This window comes from Platichthys flesus, chromosome 8, assembly GCF_949316205.1.
Source record: "Platichthys flesus chromosome 8, fPlaFle2.1, whole genome shotgun sequence".
NCBI classification, from domain to species: domain Eukaryota; kingdom Metazoa; phylum Chordata; class Actinopteri; order Pleuronectiformes; family Pleuronectidae; genus Platichthys; species Platichthys flesus.
In genome coordinates, this window is record NC_084952.1 from 20,874,734 (window position 1) to 20,894,299 (window position 19,566).

At 40.8% G+C, this 19,566-nt stretch overlaps 1 protein-coding gene across 2 annotated transcripts; it reads right to left on the minus strand.

Annotated features, from left to right (window-relative positions):
* Positions 1–1,767: 1,767 nt before the first annotated feature.
* Positions 1,768–19,221, minus strand: snx25 (sorting nexin 25). Of its 2 annotated transcripts, none has more exons than XM_062393669.1 (22): positions 19,045–19,221; positions 18,048–18,783; positions 16,962–17,046; positions 12,756–12,972; positions 11,943–12,115; positions 10,819–11,005; positions 10,333–10,403; positions 9,582–9,772; positions 9,257–9,388; positions 8,370–8,519; positions 8,048–8,173; positions 7,745–7,909; positions 7,270–7,401; positions 5,615–5,755; positions 5,084–5,197; positions 4,708–4,785; positions 3,992–4,075; positions 3,769–3,886; positions 3,534–3,600; positions 2,993–3,174; positions 2,760–2,860; positions 1,768–2,649 (listed from the first exon to the last, which is right to left on the minus strand). In XM_062393669.1, exons 2-22 carry the CDS (start codon positions 18,396–18,398, stop codon positions 2,584–2,586), a joined length of 2,931 nt encoding a protein of 976 aa, XP_062249653.1. In that variant the 5' UTR covers positions 18,399–18,783; positions 19,045–19,221; the 3' UTR covers positions 1,768–2,583. The 2 variants fall into 2 exon arrangements, with proteins under 2 accessions (XP_062249653.1, XP_062249654.1); XM_062393670.1 differs by having other exon boundaries at positions 18,968–19,221.
* Between the last annotated feature and the right edge of the window lie 345 nt (positions 19,222–19,566).

Here is a 19,566-nt window from a genome sequence, read left to right on the forward strand (position 1 = left end):
ACGTACCCTTCCTGTCTTTGGCCATATATTCTCTTTAACTTGACAGCTGGACACTATGCAACGTGACGTCACTTGGTCCCCACGCTATCCCCCTCCCCCTTGTTTAGACACCCGCCCTTCGGGGGAACACATGTTACATTCATGACCTGAGAAAACACTGTTGCAGCCAAGTCGCTCCAGTCTCACCAATATGTTATTATTGGGAAGTGAGAGATTAAACACTTTTAGGGGCAGTTTTTAAAACACGCGTGCCAATGAATTTGTTACTTTATATTGAGTTTGTCGTTATTTACACTAAAAAATTTGAGTTCATCCCATAATGTTACTTGCTGTGTATGAACAACAACCCTTGAAAGGTCCACTGTGTCTGAATGGAAAATACATTTGCAGGGTAGACATAATATTCACAAAGATGTTTTTATTTGTATATAATCATCTAAAACAAAAAATATGTTTTCATTACCTTGTTTTCATTGTCGTATCCTATTCCATGAAGGCTGCTAGCGTTTCTACAGTAGCCCAGAATGGACATGCACCAGTTCTCTCATCCCAAAACTGTAGGTTATGGTGACCATGTCAGAAGGAGATAAAATTCAAATTGAAATAGTGAGAATTTTCTTTTTTATTAATCAGCACATTAGAAATACAAAAAAATACACTAAAAAAGAGAAACTAACAGATATGTGCTACTAGTGGTAATATATTAAGTGAATATTGTATATTCACTTCCTACCATCCTTTAAATCACTATTTCCTCTTTGACCTCAGCTGTCACCTGCCAGATCCATCAAATCCCCCATAAATCTTCACTACATCAATTGTAGCTGTGCTCTGCATTTCGGGTATACCATTTAAACATCACTGATTCTAGGAAGTTGAATTGTTTTACCTCCTTCAAATGGACCAACGGATGCTTAACATATTTAAAGGAGAAGGAAATATTCAAGGTGCCAGAAACAAAGACAAATACTGATTGTATCAAATCAGGTCATATGCATTTTTAAAAAGGAGTTTTGTTGTTTGTTTAGTGATTTTCAGAGTCCACTGGTCTCTTCGGATCATTTTCTCTATGAAACATATAGATTCTCATCTGAGTGAATTCAAAGCTGCACTGCGATATTTCTACTGTAGTTCAGAACTGAAAAACCAAACACTGAGGCATTGCACATTTTTATTTTACCAGACGGCCACTGTAGGCTCAGCCACACACCTGGCGGGAGAGGTGAGGGTTATGACGAAGGGAATGCCGTTGGTTGCTATATGTAGCTTTACCACTAAAGGTAACTGAATCCTACACTCCAAATGTTTAAAGACTATTACCATAAAAAGTAATTTATTTTCAGTTTCATATTTTTATTTTTTTTACTAAACAAGTAAGTATTGTAACATATTTGAAAGAGCAGGGTGTGGTGTTTTACTTTCTCTCATCCCAGACTTGTAATCTATTAAATCAATTTTGAGAACTGAAAAAATCTACGAATAATTGTCATAGTCCCTTTCATGTATATTAATTTCTTTAACTTAATATTGAAACTCAATCTACTTTAATGCAAGTATTCCACCCTATGTTTTTTCTCAGCACACTATCCTTACGTTCCAATTAGATAAAATTATGAATTTGAAATTTAAACTCATCTTGGTGATATTTTATTCTGTTCAGTGATGTTGTTTTATGCTTCAGGACACTGATTCAATCTGTGTCATAAATATAATGCTTACAGATTTATTTTAGACTTAAGACCATAATAAGAAAAAACAGCCACTTCATCTTTTTGTTTGCAATTTATTGCTTATATAAACGCTCTCTAAACAATTGTTGGTAAAAATAAAATCTATCAATAATAATCATAAATAAAATCATCACAATTACTTTTACATGACATTATATTGCACAATTATAAGCTTTAACAAGATTCACAAAACACAAGTGTTGTTGCTCAGGTTGTGTGTAGCAGGAATGTTCAGAGGTCATGGGGCGATGACACAACTGATCGCCTTCAGAGGGCAACAATCTGAACTTCAGCTGTTTGTTGCGTTTGATCAGCGTCTGTAGGTCATCACCTCTAGAAACAATCACGTTTTTTACTTTCACAAATTGTCATTCCACCTTGTAATCTTTAGATCGTCACAATTTACACAGAACGTAAGATTTCATGTTGTTTTGGTACAGATCCGATCTTTTAGTGCTTTTTAAACGTGGGTCACATGATGTCAAAACAATTTCTGTTCTTGTGTAAATGTGTGTGGTCTCTGGTGCAGATGTGATCTGTCTAGTTAGACTGTTGTTTGAACAGGAAACAGTCAGACTCCATGTGGCTTCTCTCCGCTCAGACTCACAAATGTATATCTGTACTCCAACAAAGTCCGACATCAGCTCCTTTCAGTCTGCCTTCAGCACAGCTTTTCATCACAGCAACGTTCCTCCAACAGAATCAGCCTCAGAGCCTCAACTCTGACTAACTCGGCTGCTTTCTGTCTGAGGTTTAAACCAAAAGTTTGTGATCGCTCAGCTACAGAAAGGCGAGATGAGCCAGCAGAACGGCAGTTTCATCCCAATTCTTTTGGTTACGTGTACGAGTGTGTTCAGATGCTGTCCACCTCTGCGCTGAGTTCAGGACACAGTTCTTTGAGTAGCATTTCCATTAACACCTAATAGAGACAGAAAAAGTATTATTTACAGTTAGACGTTTTGTAGTGAACACTATGAGAAGTGTATTCAGGACAACGATGAGGTTTGAGTTGTTATGTATTGTTCTTACATAGAGAAGGTGCTTGTTGGCACTGGCCTCCTGCAGGGCGTTGAAGATCTTTATGATTCCGTAGCGGGCATTCTGCTGGCCAACTAAATTTGCTAAAGCCTCTGATAGAAAACAAATAAAGAGGTGAAAACACAGTATATGTGGTAAATGGATTGATGATGTTTATTAGCATCATACAGCACATTCCCGAATTAGAGCCAGGCATTCTGAAGTCACACTTCCACTAGTCATACCTGGGATATTGTCAAGGAGTTTCTGCTGAGCCCGTTCTTTTGTTTCACTGCGTTCAGAGTCTGTTCGGACACTGACGTGTGGGGCCAACTTCCCGTTGGGCCAGAAGGTGTCCCTGAACACACCGGTGTAACACACCAACATCTGTTCACAGAAGATCCAGTTTACTGTGTCCCGGATCTGTCTAAAATAAAGCGCATAGGTTGTTAGCCTCATAGATAATCTGAGACAAATATAGTGAGTGTTTTTTTACTCAAGAATGTCTGTGTCTGATGTTCATTTGATAACAAATCAATATCTATATTAAACAATTGAACGTATATCAGTGTGAAACTGTAACTAGTTAAAATGACCGAAGCCCTTTTTAGGAAACATTTATTAAATTCTTTAGTTTGGTCTAACTTTCATCTGCAAACATAGAAGGTGTGGGGTTTATGACCTATACTGCAGCCAGCCACCAGAGGGTGATCCTGATGTTTTGGCTTCACTTTGGGTAGCTGTCATGAAGCTAATTTGTAAACAGATAAATAAAATGTAACTTACTTGTTGATAGTTCGTCCAAATGTCACCTGGACTAGTGCAATTAGAGTCTTCCTCACCCACTTAAACACTGAGCATACACACACAGACAAATCCATCAGTTAGATTTAATGATATGGCTTCGTAAATACAAACTGATTAACTGCACCGAAAACAAAAAAAAGTTAAGGTGTAATGGCGTAGACCTCTGTCCCTTTCATGTTCCACTTTTGTAATCGGTAAACAATGTACTACTCACTTCCTCTGAGTTCAAAGATTTCTGCAATGAGCATAAAGCAGGGTTCAGCCAGAGCATCTCTCCTCCCATCTACCTCGTCACCATAGTCTGACAGATCGCTGTCATCGTCATTCTCCTCCTAAAGAGAGATGGGAGATGACAAACAGCACCCAATCAGACATGGGGACACATATCACTTTATGTCCTAAAACTGTCCACACTGCAGTCATGCATGAGGGTGTACCTCAGGGTGGGAGAAGAAGTCTCCCGGTAACTTCTCCAGGAAGGAGGCCAGAGAGAAAGACGATTTCTTCTGAATTGACATCACCTTTAAAGATTGTACAGGACATTATCACTTGACTGCAAACAGCATGGAATCACAGTCACACTCATCCGATCAATATATACCACCTGCAGGAAGGTCTTTAATATTTAATCAACACAGTAAATCTACAATACAGCAATATATTGACTCAAAAAATAAATGATGTATTTATGGCGTGAATCATTACCACTGTATCAGTACAGTCACAGGTTAATATGTCTTCAGCTTTAAGTAGCAAAAAAATGTGCATCTGTTGGTCGATTGCCATAGAGAGGAGCTCACAAGGGAACAAAAAACGAATTTGAATCAATCATCAGATATTGATTTAAAACATCTCAATAGATAATCGATACATTAAAGTTTCACTCTGCTGCTACTTTATATTCAAGTATTTTTAATCACTGTCTACATTGAGTGATTTGAAGACCCTTACTTCTAAAATTGACCTAAGGCTTATCTGCACTGCATTAAATAAAGGGAAAATAAAAAAATGAAAGTAGATGGTAATTTGACAGTGACTCTCTGTCAGGGGCTTTGTGGAGGAAGGAAGAGGTTCAATAAAGTATTTGATATTCTGACAATGACATTTTAAAAGGCCGGTTGTATTTGTAAAGCGAGTATGATAAGTCGGGTACCTTGAGATGCTCTGGAGACGGGCTGAGGAACGCGTAGAGAGCCTCTGACTGGCACAATCGCTCATCCATCAGCAGACGCTGCAAAGCGACACACACACACAAACACACAGCTTTAGTCAGCATTAACGTTATTTGGCTGTGATGATGAACCAAAAGGAGGCAGCATGAGCATTGAGCGTGTGCTTCAGACTTCTTTCCTAATGGTGCACTCTACCATGAGGAGAAAGTTCAAATTATCTTACAAAATTACCTCATCAATTGAACAGTAAATACGGAACTGAAAAGCACCAAAGTGATCCTCTAGTCAGTTTGCTCATATATGAGTCATCTGTAACACCCTGTGGCTACAGTATGAACCTTCTTTCACAATGTTTACCTGGAGAAAGGCATTGAGTTGAGTTCTGCTCTTGTCCAGGAATTTCTGGTCGATGGATTTGAAAGGAAGTTTGCTGAGTGATGGTAACTGGAGTTTCTTCAATGATGGAAAACACTGAGAAATGAAGACAGACAGTTAATGTCAAACCACATTACTGCCAATATGTGTTACGATTTTTTAATCTGGTTTACTTTGCAGTGCGATTATACAATCCAGTTTCCAAGTCCAACACCGGATCTCACTGCCACCATGAAGCAGTTCATTTTGATACAATGAAATTATTTAATCAAATAAGGGGCTTGGAAAGGCTTCAAAAGAGAACCGATGTAAGTTGTGTAGTGGGTACTCTGCAATTAATCCATCTAAAAACTATAGACTTTCTACTGTTGAAGAGGCATGGGGCATTGGAACAGCAATACAATGCTTGTATTTGTGGTAATGTAGAGTAAGCATTAAGTACAGGGATGAGTATTTACTGATGTTGAAAAGACAAAATATCCCTAGCATGTACAGGTTTTGTAGTTCTGTTACCTCAGTGAGTTTGCGATGCAGCATCTGGAACTCAGTGAGTTTCCTGTGGACGCTCCAGTGACTGTTGGCCGTCTCCTCTCCTTCCTCCAGGCTGACACAGACACTGTAACAGGCTACAGTCTCACCACCCTCCTCTGTGGCCTGAAACAAAAAAAGCACACACACACACAGTTAAACACACAAAGGGTCTATGGTCCTGCACAACTAAGAATAGTTACAGACATTAAATCAACTGACAAAAAGCAGGAATTCATGTGCTATTTAATACCTAAAACACAAGGTGTAACAATGTTCAAGTTATTTTTCCAGTTTAGGGATATCCAAATTTTGATTACATTAAACCATCAAACTTTAATATGCATATGGTATTACAAGCTGCAGGGGTATGAGGGAGCTACCACTTGCTGCTATACCATTTCCTACCACAGGGAGGCTGCAGTGCTATTTTGTTATTTCAGATTAAGATTAAGATTAAGATTAAGATCCATTTATTCATCCCAAACACATGCACAGACATGCAAAGGCACACTCATGCAGGAAGGGAAATTTAATCTCTGCTTTTTACCCATCTGGTGCAGGACACACAGAGCAGTGAGCGACCATGTACGGCGCTCGGGGAGCAGATGTTGGGGGAGTAAGGTGCCTTGCTCAGGGGCACTAGACAGGGTAGGGAGACTCTTGGATTTTTGGACAGATCAATCCAGGTTCGTCTTTTGTTGTCTCTCCGTGGAGACGAACCAGAGACCTTCTCTGCCCATAGTCCAAGTTTCTGCCACTAGAACACCTAGTCACCTAGTCCCATCATATATTATGATGGAGCAATGTTTCTAACTTCAGAAGTGTGTAAATGACCTGCTGAAACAAGACAACGCCAATGTGTTTAGATGAGTGAAAGTGCACGAGGATAGCATATTTAAATAATTAATCTCTTAATAATACTATATAAGGCTACACTTCCTGCCAAATCTCAGAAGTGTTCATTCATTGGAATGGCATCAAAGAGTAAATAAAAGAACTTTAAAAGTTCAAAGATTGAAGTCCTGATTTCAATCTTGCAGAAATTATCTATGTTATCAGGACGCGATTAAATAAATTAATGTTTTGATATGAAAATGGCTTAATAAAAATGTTTCTAATCAATGACTGCAAAGGCCAACAGCAGTATTATGCGGCAAAGGAGCTGTGTTCTCCCCATTGTGACATTTGGGTACCTGAATACAACATTTACAATTCTAGGACAAAAGCATAGTCAACAGAATAGTAGCAACATAGTTATGAGGTGTAATCCATGAGCAGAGAAGCTTGATCTGAAAGCAGCAGACTAATTTCTCATGACTCCTTCTGCAGGACTGAACCCCTCGTAAATTCTGTCTTTACCCGTAAGAAAACTCAAAACTTTCGAAATTGTTGATTGCTACAAGTTCTCTGAAATCAGGCACATGCACGAGTTAAGAACTAATCTGTTTGTATAAATGGTTCTTGCATGAGGCCCAAGGTCTTAAGACTTTCCAGTTATAACACTCTTCCTCTATGTGTTTGTACATGTTTCTTTTTACCTAGATGAAACACTTTGCTGGGGCCTTTGTGGTTCTCCACTAGGGAGCAGCTCAGTTTGTTACTAATTAGTATAATAAGTTATATGAAGTTGTAGTTACCTCAGCAGTAGTAATGGTCGCCCTCCAGCGCCCAAGGTTTTCACACCACCAGTCTGTCCTGCTGATATGTTGCTGGAGTTCACTGTGTTCTCTCTCCATGGCTCCAATCTCTTCCTTTAGTTTGCTCGCAATCTACACACACAGTGTAATGAAGAAATGACAGGATGAAAGAGAAGGTGAAGCGGCTTTCAGTTCAAATTATGCTTTGAGACCACATTTTTGTTAATTTTACTCAGATTCCAAAACACAAACATTACACACCAGGGAAAGGTAACGAGTAAATAAGATTCTGTAAAAGGATTTTTATAGAGAGGAATTTGGTCCGCTTTCACCTCAACAACTGAGTTAACATATTGGCACTGCAGATAAGTTGAGGGCATACTGCTACAACTGCCTGTATAAGCAGTTTCACAGATTCAGATTTTGTCTTTATGTGTTTGATGCTGCGACCCTGAACTTTTGATGTTAATTCTACCTTCTTGTCTGGCTTTGGTGCGTTCTGGATAGATCCCAGCGCCTGTCGTTTGTACTCGAGTTTGTCGTACAGTTGGCGGAGTTTGGTAGCAGCATAGCTGGCCTGCTCATTTATTCCTTTACTGCCTTCATCACCCACTTCCTCCACTTCATCGAGACCCTGGCACTGCACACAGAGGGATACAACAATAAAGACTTGATTGTCTACAAAGAGAAAGGGAGGGATATGACAGGTCTGGGTAATGAAACAGATGAACATTCAGAAGTGGGCACATGTGGTGCTATCTATGTATGGGTTTCTCACCACTTCATCCTTTTCCTCTGTGCTACACTGTGATTGGCTGTGCTGCTCATCTCGTTTGATCAGCCGTTCGTAGAGGTCAGAAACCAGGAAGGAGGGGTAGTAACGTTCTCTCATCGTCTCAGTAACCTAGAGGATGAATGAGAGTAACAGAAATTCTTCATTACCAGTGAAGAACATCTTAACTCTGTAAACATGAGTATAGAATTGTTAGTTGCACATTCAATAAAGAGAGATACATTTTCTTGGTTATTATTTTGATATTTGCAGTCATCCACATAACTAGTCATGGTTAGAGTTGCTTATTAAGAACAGCAGCAGTTACCTGTTCCTGTAGTCTAACAAAGACTTGTGTTCCTCTGTTCCCCACCAGACTCTGTTGAATCTCTTTCAGAAGAAACTTTTCCACTGGAATGTCTTTGCTCTCCACAAAGAACTTCTGATAGATCTCCCCAACGATTTGGGGAACCTCATTCTGTCCATCACATAAACAAATTACAATTAACTTGTGTTCTTATTTCACTACATTTGTGTGTGTTCTGCTACTTCCCTGACTTCAGGATACGGAAAATTTACTTAGTATTTCAATGGCAGTACTGGTAAGTATGAATGACAGCTGTTACAATGTGTGTTAAAACAACAGTACTAACATGTTGTAGCGATTTGTCCTAAAATTTGATTAGAAAAAGCCAAAGAATATAAACTCAAAATTAAAAAGCCACTGAAGCACCTGAGGAGTGAATATTATGCAGGGAATGAGTTAATTGTTCAGGTAGGTGTTAAGTTTTGTGTGGTTTATTATTAATTTGTTTGGCAAGCAAACAAACAAGAAAAAGGCTATGTGTCTCCCGTCTCTCTTACCCTGTCTATGCCCGCCTGCCCATTTCTATATATATTTACAAAATCACCTGGTGCTCAGTAACTTCCAAAGTAAAAAGCATTTACTACCTGAACTAACTAGATGCAATTAAAACAATAATTCAAAAAGGCATCATTTAACTACTTATATTAAACAAAACTAAAAAACAGATGTTTAACAATTACACATCAGCGAAAACTGTAAATAGCTTAACACGACCTTTGACACTATCGTGTTATACAACAACCAGGCCCAGTACAGGTACAGCGCAACTCTGTAGGAAAAAAAATAAGTAATACACCATATACCAGTAGTAGTGTTGGGCTGAACCCTCTAGAATATGTACAGCTCACCTTGTTGGCAGTTTTCAATGTTTCCGCCAGTTCCCAGAAGCTGATCAAAGCTCTTTTATCAACTCTCTCCATGTAAACCCTGAAATGCTCCCTGTAACCTGGATTACACAAGATGTCATCAAACTGCAGAATCTGGATGTGGAAGGAGAGAAAGCAAAAAAATAAACTATGTTGTACAAAAGCCATGTCATTGATTTGAACTCAATTAAGAATATGTCACTCTTTTTAGAAAAAAGCCATGAGAAAAAAGCTTGATGGCTTTCTAAGTCAACACTAGTTCTTTAAAACTTGCAAATTCAAAATGTTCATTCCCCACAAGTCTTACCTTCTGACTTTGTGGCTCGTCGCTGTCCTCAGCCCCTCCATCCTCATTGTTTTCATAGTTGGGTCCACCAAGGAGGCGAATCCGTTTCTCACTTTGTTTCTTAGCAACAGTCAGCTGATTGATATAACGTTTCATATCTCTGGCCCTCAGCAGATCAGCCTTCATAGCTGCTGATTCTTTACCTTTTCGCTCTAAGAGAGAGGGAAGCGGTGTGAGGCACGTAAGCATTTTAGCAAAATCACTTTAAGGTTGTTTCTGTGGTGGATCAACCACTTTTGAGTTGACTTCCACAAAATGTTATAGACATATTTATGTTTCTGTTAATGTTATGACTTTGGTGATCTCCTCAGTTTTCTTACAGCCCCACCAGTAGGTTGGCATGTGTTACTGTTACTGATATGTGTTGAGAACTTTTACATAGACAGAAAAATTTAGAATTCTAATGACCTTGTAAATCATGTATTGCAACCACTGCATTAAAGTTCTAAAGTACTAGATGTATTGAGTCAAAAATATCAGCAGATATTCATGTCACCAAAAGATGAATTTAAATAAATACAGTGATCCCTGACTCAACAGGTACAAATTGGCTGAGGACCAGATCCCTGCAGAACTAAAATTTATATTTACATATAATTATAGTCCTGTTTGATGCACCACTATGATCAAGTTTCCACATTTTCCCATGTTTAAATAACCATTTGCTGAAAGCAGTATCTAGATCAGTCAGTGAAATTAAGTGTTTCTGTACCTTTCTGCTTCTTGAGCTGAGGCAAGCTGCTGATGGTGGTGGCATGAATAATCTCTACCACTATTTGATACCTAAAAAAGAGACAGGAGAAAATAAATACTTGTAAACAAATTGATGAAATCGAAAAAGTTGTCTTGGCTTAATAAACAAATGTGAAGAAGATGCAAATACAGTGGTAAATTGTAAAATAAATGCACAAGAGTGGAAAACTGATCCTATGTTTTCAAAAACGTAAACAATATTCCTCAAACTAACAAGACAATATCGCAATATCATGTCTTGTCTTTATTTATCAAGTATTTAGCTGCAGAGACATTGTCTGTTCCCATGGTAACCCCACAGCAGCAAACACTCTAGCAGTTAGCAGTGCCAATAATAATGTTTGTCTTTACATATAGTAAGGTTCATTTGAGGGAATATATGTAGGTGCAGGTCAGTCTCAGTTTAACGGGCCGTGCAGGTGTGTACAGTGTGTCTGTTTCATGCCTGAGTTGTTTGAGGAAATTGACATCAGCAGAAGTTGATATTAGTTTGATGAAGTCTTCGTAGGAGGCAGCATAGGTGTAGGCTTTCTTCTGCTGCTCAGCCTGCTGCTCCCTCTGCTCCAGCTGAGACAACAACATCCTGTTTATGGAGTCTGGATCACTAAGGACCTCAACCAAAGGCTTCAACACTGGAGCACAGGGACACACACACACACACAAAGCAGCACAAAGTTATAAGAAATCTTGCAAATTCTGTCCTTTGCGTTATTACTCACTACCATAACAATCATCCATCATTGCCAGAGATCAAATAAAAACAACAGGTAAAAGCAAACAACAGCCCTGTCTGTAGGCAAACAAGCACAATTGCGAGGCCTAATATATGAGAAACTCTAAATAGAATACAGCCATTTATTGATAACATCAGTGCTTCTCCAGCTCTCTGTCATACGAACATGTCTGCCATGAAACAGGTCTATAACATATCAATTATCTTCCTAAAGCTAGGTTGTCTAGGACTCTAGACTCCCTGAGAGCAAAGACCAAGGTCGTTCCAAGCCACTTGAACCTCTGACACAGGCCGGGGGGGGGGGGGGGCTGCACCATGTGTGAGGAACCTGATGGTCCTGCGTTGTACGAACCACTGCCGCAGTCAGTCGTTTCTTCCAGCAGTTCAAACAGTGTGTGTAGGTTTGTTTATGTTGGTGTATGTTAAACCTTTTTAATATATTTAGTAATAGATAGAGTAAGACAATAAATAAACAACCGTTATGTTAGTTAAATGTTTGACTGTGATATTAAAACAGCTATTAATGTATTTCCTCAAAGAAACATCATATAATTTAGTTTACAGCTCAAAAACACATTTAAGTAAACGCTCCACCGAGGACGACAACAGAGGAGATTAAGGCTTAAAACATGTTGTAAATTACCTTGTTTCAAGTTGAATATGAATGTCGGGGCTTGCGGACACTTGGATGACACCACACAAACAGTATTGAGGCATGTGTTTTTTGCTGTTTTATTATGTCTGAAGGAGGATCCACCATTGACTTCAATACAGTCACACTCCAGTGTCATATAATAAACTGTAAAGTACTGACACACACACACACACCAAAGTACCTTTAGTAGTAATGACTTCTGTGAGGCAGCAGCGTAGTGTGTGTGACTTGGCATCCTTTTGTGGCAGCAGACAGAGTAGCAGTATTCTGGCTACACAGCGGAGGAAGGCCAACTCCGAGTCGGAACTGACCAAACAGGGATGGAGAGGAAACGGCCGAGCAAACTCCTCTGGTCTGCATAAACACACACGCACACACACACACACACGAGAGAGACACATATTTTAATCTGAGATATAAAAAGAGGTGGTGAGATTTTTGGCTGCTATTCTGGCAGAGCTAGATGTTCTTGTTAAATGGGGGCTTACTGGACCTAAAAATGCCATTGTTATTCATTCTTCAGCTGCATCGCATCACACCATCTATACTTCTAAAACTTGATTAAACAAGCTGCCACTACATTGTGGCTGAACGATTGAGGACGAGGGACGCCAGACATCTCTGTAGTGCGATCAAATGTCGCCTGACTTGCAAAGATAATGAAAGCAGATGATATGTGAATCATCCATCTGATGCTATGTGCCTAACAAATGCAGCCCAGAGACAAAGGAAGTGAGGCTGGGAGAGTATAATGTCATACGCTGTCCTGAACTGCTGTAATTTCAGCCCATCTGCACACACACAATTACACTGGAAACTGGTGGGGAGGGAAATCTTGTCAGTAACAAATTAGAGTTGAAAAAGATTGTCTGTTAAAGAGTGAGTCATAGTTCGGTACAAAGGAAGCTGTCCTCAAAATTAATAGTTAAACTTTGAATATCTATAATAATATGTGTGTGTTTGTGTGTGTGAGAGAGTGTGTGTGTGTGTATACCTTGCAGATGCAGCCTTGAGGTCAGTGAAGTGTGTATGCAGGATACGGATGCTGTCGTAACACACCACATTGACGAGGTCTATATCAGCAACCCTGGCTCTCAGCTGCCCGATCATCTGCCACCAGTCCTCTGACAGCATGGAGTACAACTGGCCCTCATCGCTGCTCAAAGGGATGTACCACGACAGGATATAGTCTCTGTAGGCATAGTCGAACACTGGAGAGAGAGAGAGGATTGGAATATATATTTTGTTAAAAGATGCACGCTAGAACAATATTTACAAAGAAAAGCCATACATTGGACAGAGTCCTAACATTGATCTTTTTGTTTTCATTTTTACACTCATCACCAAATGATTGATACTTTTTTTTAATTGTTTTCCAATCTTTCATCACAGCTGAGCTGCACGGACCATGAGGACTGATACATGGACAAATGATTCTACCATTCAGATCTACAGGCAATTTAGAGTCATCAATTCAACTGTGTGTGGGAGGAAATGAGGTATCTGCATAAGCCCCACAGAAATACACACACATCGCACAGGACACAAACCAACTCCACACGGAAAGGCCACAGCTGGATGGTGGATTCACAATTGAAGCTCTACTGCTGTGAGGCAACACTGCTGAATTTCTGTTTACACTGTTTTTAATACATACTCGAGACTAATGGCTTCAAACCTGAGGATTAGGATCCTTTTGAGAGCACACATGATGATGACTATTGTAAGTAGATAATAATTACTTAATGCTGCTGCAAATATCTGTTTGGTTTTCAAATCATTTGTTGTTCTTTTCTTGCGAAATATCGTAGTTTTATCTCTCATGCTCTAAAAATGATGAATGCAAGTATTGCTCACAATGAATGAACATTCATGTGTGTTAACCCTAACCCAAATGGCATATGTAACTTCTTTTCTCACAAACAATTTTAACATCAGTCATGGCAAAAATATCTGGGCACTTCTTTTCATACTAAAGGATATTTTCTTTCACTTTTCCATTTGTCGGGTTTGGTTATATCCCTCCTCCCAAAGTCCAGAGACATGCAAGCTTCATGAAATGGTGACTCAACTGCCTATGGGTGTGAGGAGTGTTTTAGATCTGTGTGAACTGGCGACCTGTGTTAGGCCTCTCATCACCATGACCCTGCAAAGGATCAATGGCTTAAAAATATGATGCGTAGAGGAGGTTGGTGCTCCGACAGTAGTTTAAAGGCAAATTGTACATATGTAGACCACTATACGATGGATTTTCAGTCAATCAGTACAAATGTTTTTTCCAAATATTAATAAAATATCACTCACTAAATGAGATCAATATGATTCTCTTTTAATTTGGAACCAATTAATAAGAACCTATCCCGATCCTACAATTTAGAACCAACACAAAGCTGATACAGAAACAATAATCATCACAATAATTGACCCAGTGGGGTTGACTGTGAAGCTGACAATGTCATCATGAACTGGTATCACACTACAATCATAACACAATTTTTAAACACACAGAAGCATGTGCAAATACACACCCCCTGGGTAAATCTGGAGCCATCTGTTCCTTGGCAGCCAGACATACTGTTCTACAGACAGACTGTGTGTGAGAGAGTGAGAGTGAGAATACGTGTAAGTGTGTTCCTATACTTATATCTTCGTGAGAACCATTTTAAGCAGAGACCCTACAGAGTGAGAACTGTTTTAAGGGTTAAGACTTGGTGTTAGGGTTAGAATTAGGTTTAGGTAAGCATTAGGGTTAGGCATGTGTGCGGTTTTCCAGTGTGCCTGTGCGTACATGGAATTAGCTCTGAGGAGGCTATCGGTATTTCTGTGAACTATCCCTTTAGGTTAGTGTAAGGAGCTAGGGAATGCATTATGTCAATTAGTGTCCTCACTTAAATAGAAATATAAACATATATAGTGTGCGTTTGTGTGACCAGGGCACTCGACAGTCAGACATGGACATTGTTGAAAAGAAGGGTCACAGGAATTCAGTAGTCTGACATTTTTGGGGAGCTATTTAAAGTCCAACGAGAAGCAGAGTAGCGTGCAATGCAAATTTTATCGAAAGCATGTTCCCACAGAGACAGGATATATCACTCATCTTCCAACCTAAGCAACAATTACAGAAATAGTGAGTAGATTTTTTAATGATATATACAGTGCCTTGCATAAGTATTCACCCCCCTTGGACTTTTTCCCATTATGTACTGTTACTAACTGGAATTCAAATAGACTTAAATAAACTTTTTCCCGTTTGATCAACAAAACATGCATAGTACTTTGGAGGTGCAAAATAAATTTTATTGTGACACAAACAATAATGAGAACAAAAAAGTTGACATCTGTTGGGTGCATAAGTATTCACCCCCCTGTGTCAATACTTGGTAGAACCCCCTTTCGCTGCAATTACAGCTGCAAGTCTTTTGGGGTATGTCTCTACCAGCTTTGCACATCTAGAGATGGAAAGGTTTGTCCATTCTTCTTGGCAAAAAAGATGAAGCTCAGTCAGATTGGATGGAGACCGTCTGTGAACCGCAATCTTCGAGTCTTGCCATAGATTCTCTATTAGATTGAGGTCTGGGCTTTGACTGGGCCATTTTAAGACATTAACATTCTTTAATCCAAACCATTCCTTTGTAGCTCTGGCTGTATGTTTAGGGTCATTGTCCTGCTGGAAGATGAACCTCCGCCCCAGTCTCAAGTCTTTTGTATTTGGCTCCATCCATCTTTCCCTCTATTCTGACCAGTTTCCCTGTACCTGCTGAAGAGAAGCATCCCCAAAGCATGATGCTACCACCACCATGTTTCACTGTTGGGATGGTGTGCTCAGGGTGATGGGCAGTGTTGGGTGTTCGCCACACATAGCGTTTGCATTGAGGCCAAAAAGTTCAATTTTGGTCACATCTGACCAGAGCACCTTCTTCCACATGTTTGCTGTGTCTCCCACATGGCTTCTGGCAAACTCCAAACAGGATTTTTTATGGATCCCTTTCAACAATGGCTTTCTTCTTGCCACTCTTCCATAAAGGCCAGATTTGTGGAGTAGACGACTAATAGTTGTCCTGTGGACAGATTCTCCCACCTCAGCTGTGGATCTCTGCAACTCCTCCAGAGTAACCATGGGCCTCCTGGTTGCTTCTCTGATTAATTTTCTCCTTGTCCGACTCTTCAGTTTGGGTGGACGGCCTCCTCTTGGTAGGTTTGCGCTTGTGCCATATTCTTTCCATTTTCTTATGATGGATTTTATGGTGCTCAGAGAGATGTTCAAAGCTCTGGATATTTTTTTATAACCTAACCCTGCTTCATATTTCTCCACAACTTTATCCCTGACCTGTTTGGTGAGCTCCTAGGTCTTCATGATGCTGTTTGTTCAGTAATGATCTCCAACAAACTCTGAGTCCGTCACAGAACAGGTGTATTTATACTGAGATTAAATTGCAGACAGGTGGAACTCTATTTACTAATTATGTGACTTGCAAATGTGACTTGTGAATGCAATTGGTCGCACCAGATCTTTGTTAGGGGTTTCACAGTAAAGGGGGTGAATACATATGCACTCAACACTTTCAGATTTTTATTTGTAAATAATTGTGAAATCCATGTAATATTTTCCCCCACTTCCAAATGATGCAGTATTTTGTGTTGGTCCATTACATAAACTCACGATGAAATAAATTTTAATCTGTGGTTACACCATGACAAAATGTAGAAAAGTCCAAAGGGGGTGAATACTTATGCAAGGCACTGTATATATATATATATAGATATAGATATTGATTATATATAATATATAGTGATATATATTTTGTTACATATTACCCAGCCCTAGTTGTAGTGTTGTGTCTCTTACTCGGATCCTCACATTAGGTTTGATTTTATGTGCTCGTTTATGATGTATTGCAACTACCTTCTGTGTTTAGAAAGGCACCTGGAAGTAAAATATATTGTTATTATAATCATATTAATGTGATGTTAACATAACAATGTGATCTGTTGGCGGATGTCATGACTACACACAACAAGCATAGCTGAGAGCTCAAGTCTAGCTATGCACCAAAAATACCTTGCAACATAGGTAAGTTGAGGGTGATGAGATTAGATATAGAATTTTTTCAGACAATCAATTTGGCAGAAAGGAACAACTCTGTTCTTGATAGCATTTACAATGATATGAACATAAGGTTGTCAGAAGGTGATCTTTTACCTTCCTTTAGAGCTTTGTCCACATTGTGTGACACCACAACCCTCCTGCTCTGACTTGATTCCTGAATTGGAACCAAAAAACGAGCCTGAAAAACAAAAAGCACGAATGAGGACAAGAACAACAGGAAAAAAAACAGGAAAGGGAGAGAGGATTGAGAACTGTGTGTCTAATGAGCCTGATATTCTGAAAAACAAGCTGGGCCAAAATGTTCATAGCTCATACATGTCGACCAGACAAGTACTTGAGACAATACTCCTCCGCTGTCAACATCAATAAGTCATCAGGCACACAGCAGCAGTCGCTTAAGGCTGCCGCTGGGCTGAGGCTGCTTGTTAAGGTAAGACAACAGCCAGTCACAAGGACACAATCACTTTCATTGGAGAATAAATCTCCATAAGTGTGTGTGTGTGTGCGCGTGTGTGTCCAAATCCAGCAGCATGGCTTGTATTGTCTATTAAAGCTCAACACAGCGAGGGGGGCAGGCAGAGAAGATGAGAGGTGAGAAAAATGGCGAGGGGAAAATAATTAAAGGTGAAAAGGACGGAGCTGCAGAGAGGAGCAAAAGAGACCATTGGAGATAACAAATATATAAAACTTGAATGTGTACTGTGTGTTCAACACTGTTTCAGGTCTGCCTGCTTCCTGATGACATCATTATTTCCCCCATGTGATATCCTGGGGAGCTGGTAGACAGACCACATGTGCACTGTGTAACTGCTTTCAGACATGGACTGTGTGTATGTGAGAACGCAAATGTCATAGTGAAATGCTCCGGACATTCTCCAGAATCTTTCTCCTGCCAGCCCCCCAGTAAAGAGTATAGACTCCTGATAAAGTCCTAATCTGCAGACGTGATAAATCAGCAGGAGACCCTGCAGAGGATTATTCAGGCAAGTGACAAAACTAAAACAATTCAAGATATCTCAGGAGTAAATAACCAAGCCTGATCGTGAATCGCCTGAAGCAGTATGTGTAAAAGGCAAACTCCTAAGAAAGTCCAGACCCAATTGTTCAGACATTCTCCGGAGTTGTGTGTACGAGTTTAAGTCAGTAATGAGTTTGAACTAGGAGGTAGCAGTATCTTACCATGAGCTTGTTGAAGAACTCCAGCCATGCAGCTGATTGCCTTGTGTTTCTAGCGAAGCAGCTCACTTTGAGGGGACTCTTCCTGACGAGCAGGACGAAGCTCCCCGCCAGGAAACACAGCAGGGCGAATGACACATAGATGAAGAGCTTCAGGAAGAAGGAGGTGAGGGTCAGGCCTCCCCAGGCCAGCTGGAATACTACGGCTGCCACCACGCCCAGGCAGAAAGCCGGGACGAACCGGAAAGAGGAGCCGACAGAAGAGGTGGAGGTGGCGGACATGGGCCCCTCTCCTTCTCCGGCGCTGCTACTCCCTCCAGCCTGTGGTGTAGTGGTACTTGAGGGGCTGGGCATGCTGCGACCCCACCATCCATATATGTCCCACTGCTTGTTTGGCTGGGAAGCTGCTCCGCTTGTCTACGTGCCAAGTCACAGCGGTAGGTATACCGTGCGCACTCGTGTGTACCCTCGACTACAACACTGTCTCCAAGAAGAGGCATCCCCGCGTTGACATCTCCTCACCGACCAACGCCGCTATGTTTTCCACGCTCCTAGCATCGGCCCCGCCGGCGGCCACAGCCACGCAGCCCCGCCAGTTTAGTCCTCCGCAGCACGGTTTCTCCCCACGGCAGAACCAGGACGACGGGGCTTGTCCCGGGAGAGGCGCCGGGAGGTTACAGACACACAGGCGGAGGGAGAGCCAAGGTGGCGGGATGGATGGAGCAACGACAACCGTCACCTTGGAGACAAATAGGTGGAAGGGTAGCTTAGTGACTGGTGCTAACACACCTAGCTAGCAGGAGGCTAAAGTATGGAGCCGAGTTACTGTTAAGTTTCCTGGTCTAAAGCATAACAAGTCATAGAAAGAGGCAGAAAATAAAGTTGACCTGCTGTGTGCTCCGGCTGAGAGTAAAGCTACTTACAGCAGTGACAGCTACCTAGCTAGCTTTGTTGCTCGCTAAGTAACCCAATGGACGTCTGCTAATGTTGGCTTACGCACCTAGCGTTTGAATAAAGGTGTCGCACTGTGGCTCTTCCTCTGTGTAAAGAATACACAGGTAGCTTTGTCACGGCGATTCAGAAAGTGCCACAGAAGCAGAATGGGTCGGGTCCAATATCCTCGACAGCTCAAAACAGGCAACTGTTATTTTCCCCCGAGCTCCAGCTGACTGCCGATCTGTGAAGGTGCAGGGGCTGTCAGCCAATCAGCGCCCGTGTTACCCGCCAGCAGGGCGCCTGTTTTATTAACCGAGACCGTCCGAGTGAGGAGTGGAGGGCGGGGTTTGCTCCGTTTACACGTTGCTGTGGATGAAGTGGGGGAAAGAACACCGCACAACATGGCAGCTGCAGGTGGTATAATCAAGCCTGCGACCAGATACAGGATCATGCCTTGACATTTCCTCCAGACAGTGGCTTCAGTAAGTGTCTCTCATCCCTTTATGTAACGCTTAGATGACTTATAAAGATGTTCATTTTGTTTTCTGATACAAAGTAGTGATACAAACTTAGATATTTCTAGTTT

Coding starts and splice junctions, on each gene's coding strand:
- snx25 (XM_062393669.1), bottom strand. CDS start 18,398: ATGCCCAGCCCCTCAAGTACCACTACACCACAGGCTGGAGGGAGTAGC. Junction 8,520..9,256: donor CATTGAAAACTGCCAACAAG/GTGAGCTGTACA, acceptor TGTGATGGACAG/AATGAGGTTCCCCAAATCGT. Junction 5,198..5,614: donor TGCATCGCAAACTCACTGAG/GTAACAGAACTA, acceptor TTCATTTCTCAG/TGTTTTCCATCATTGAAGAA.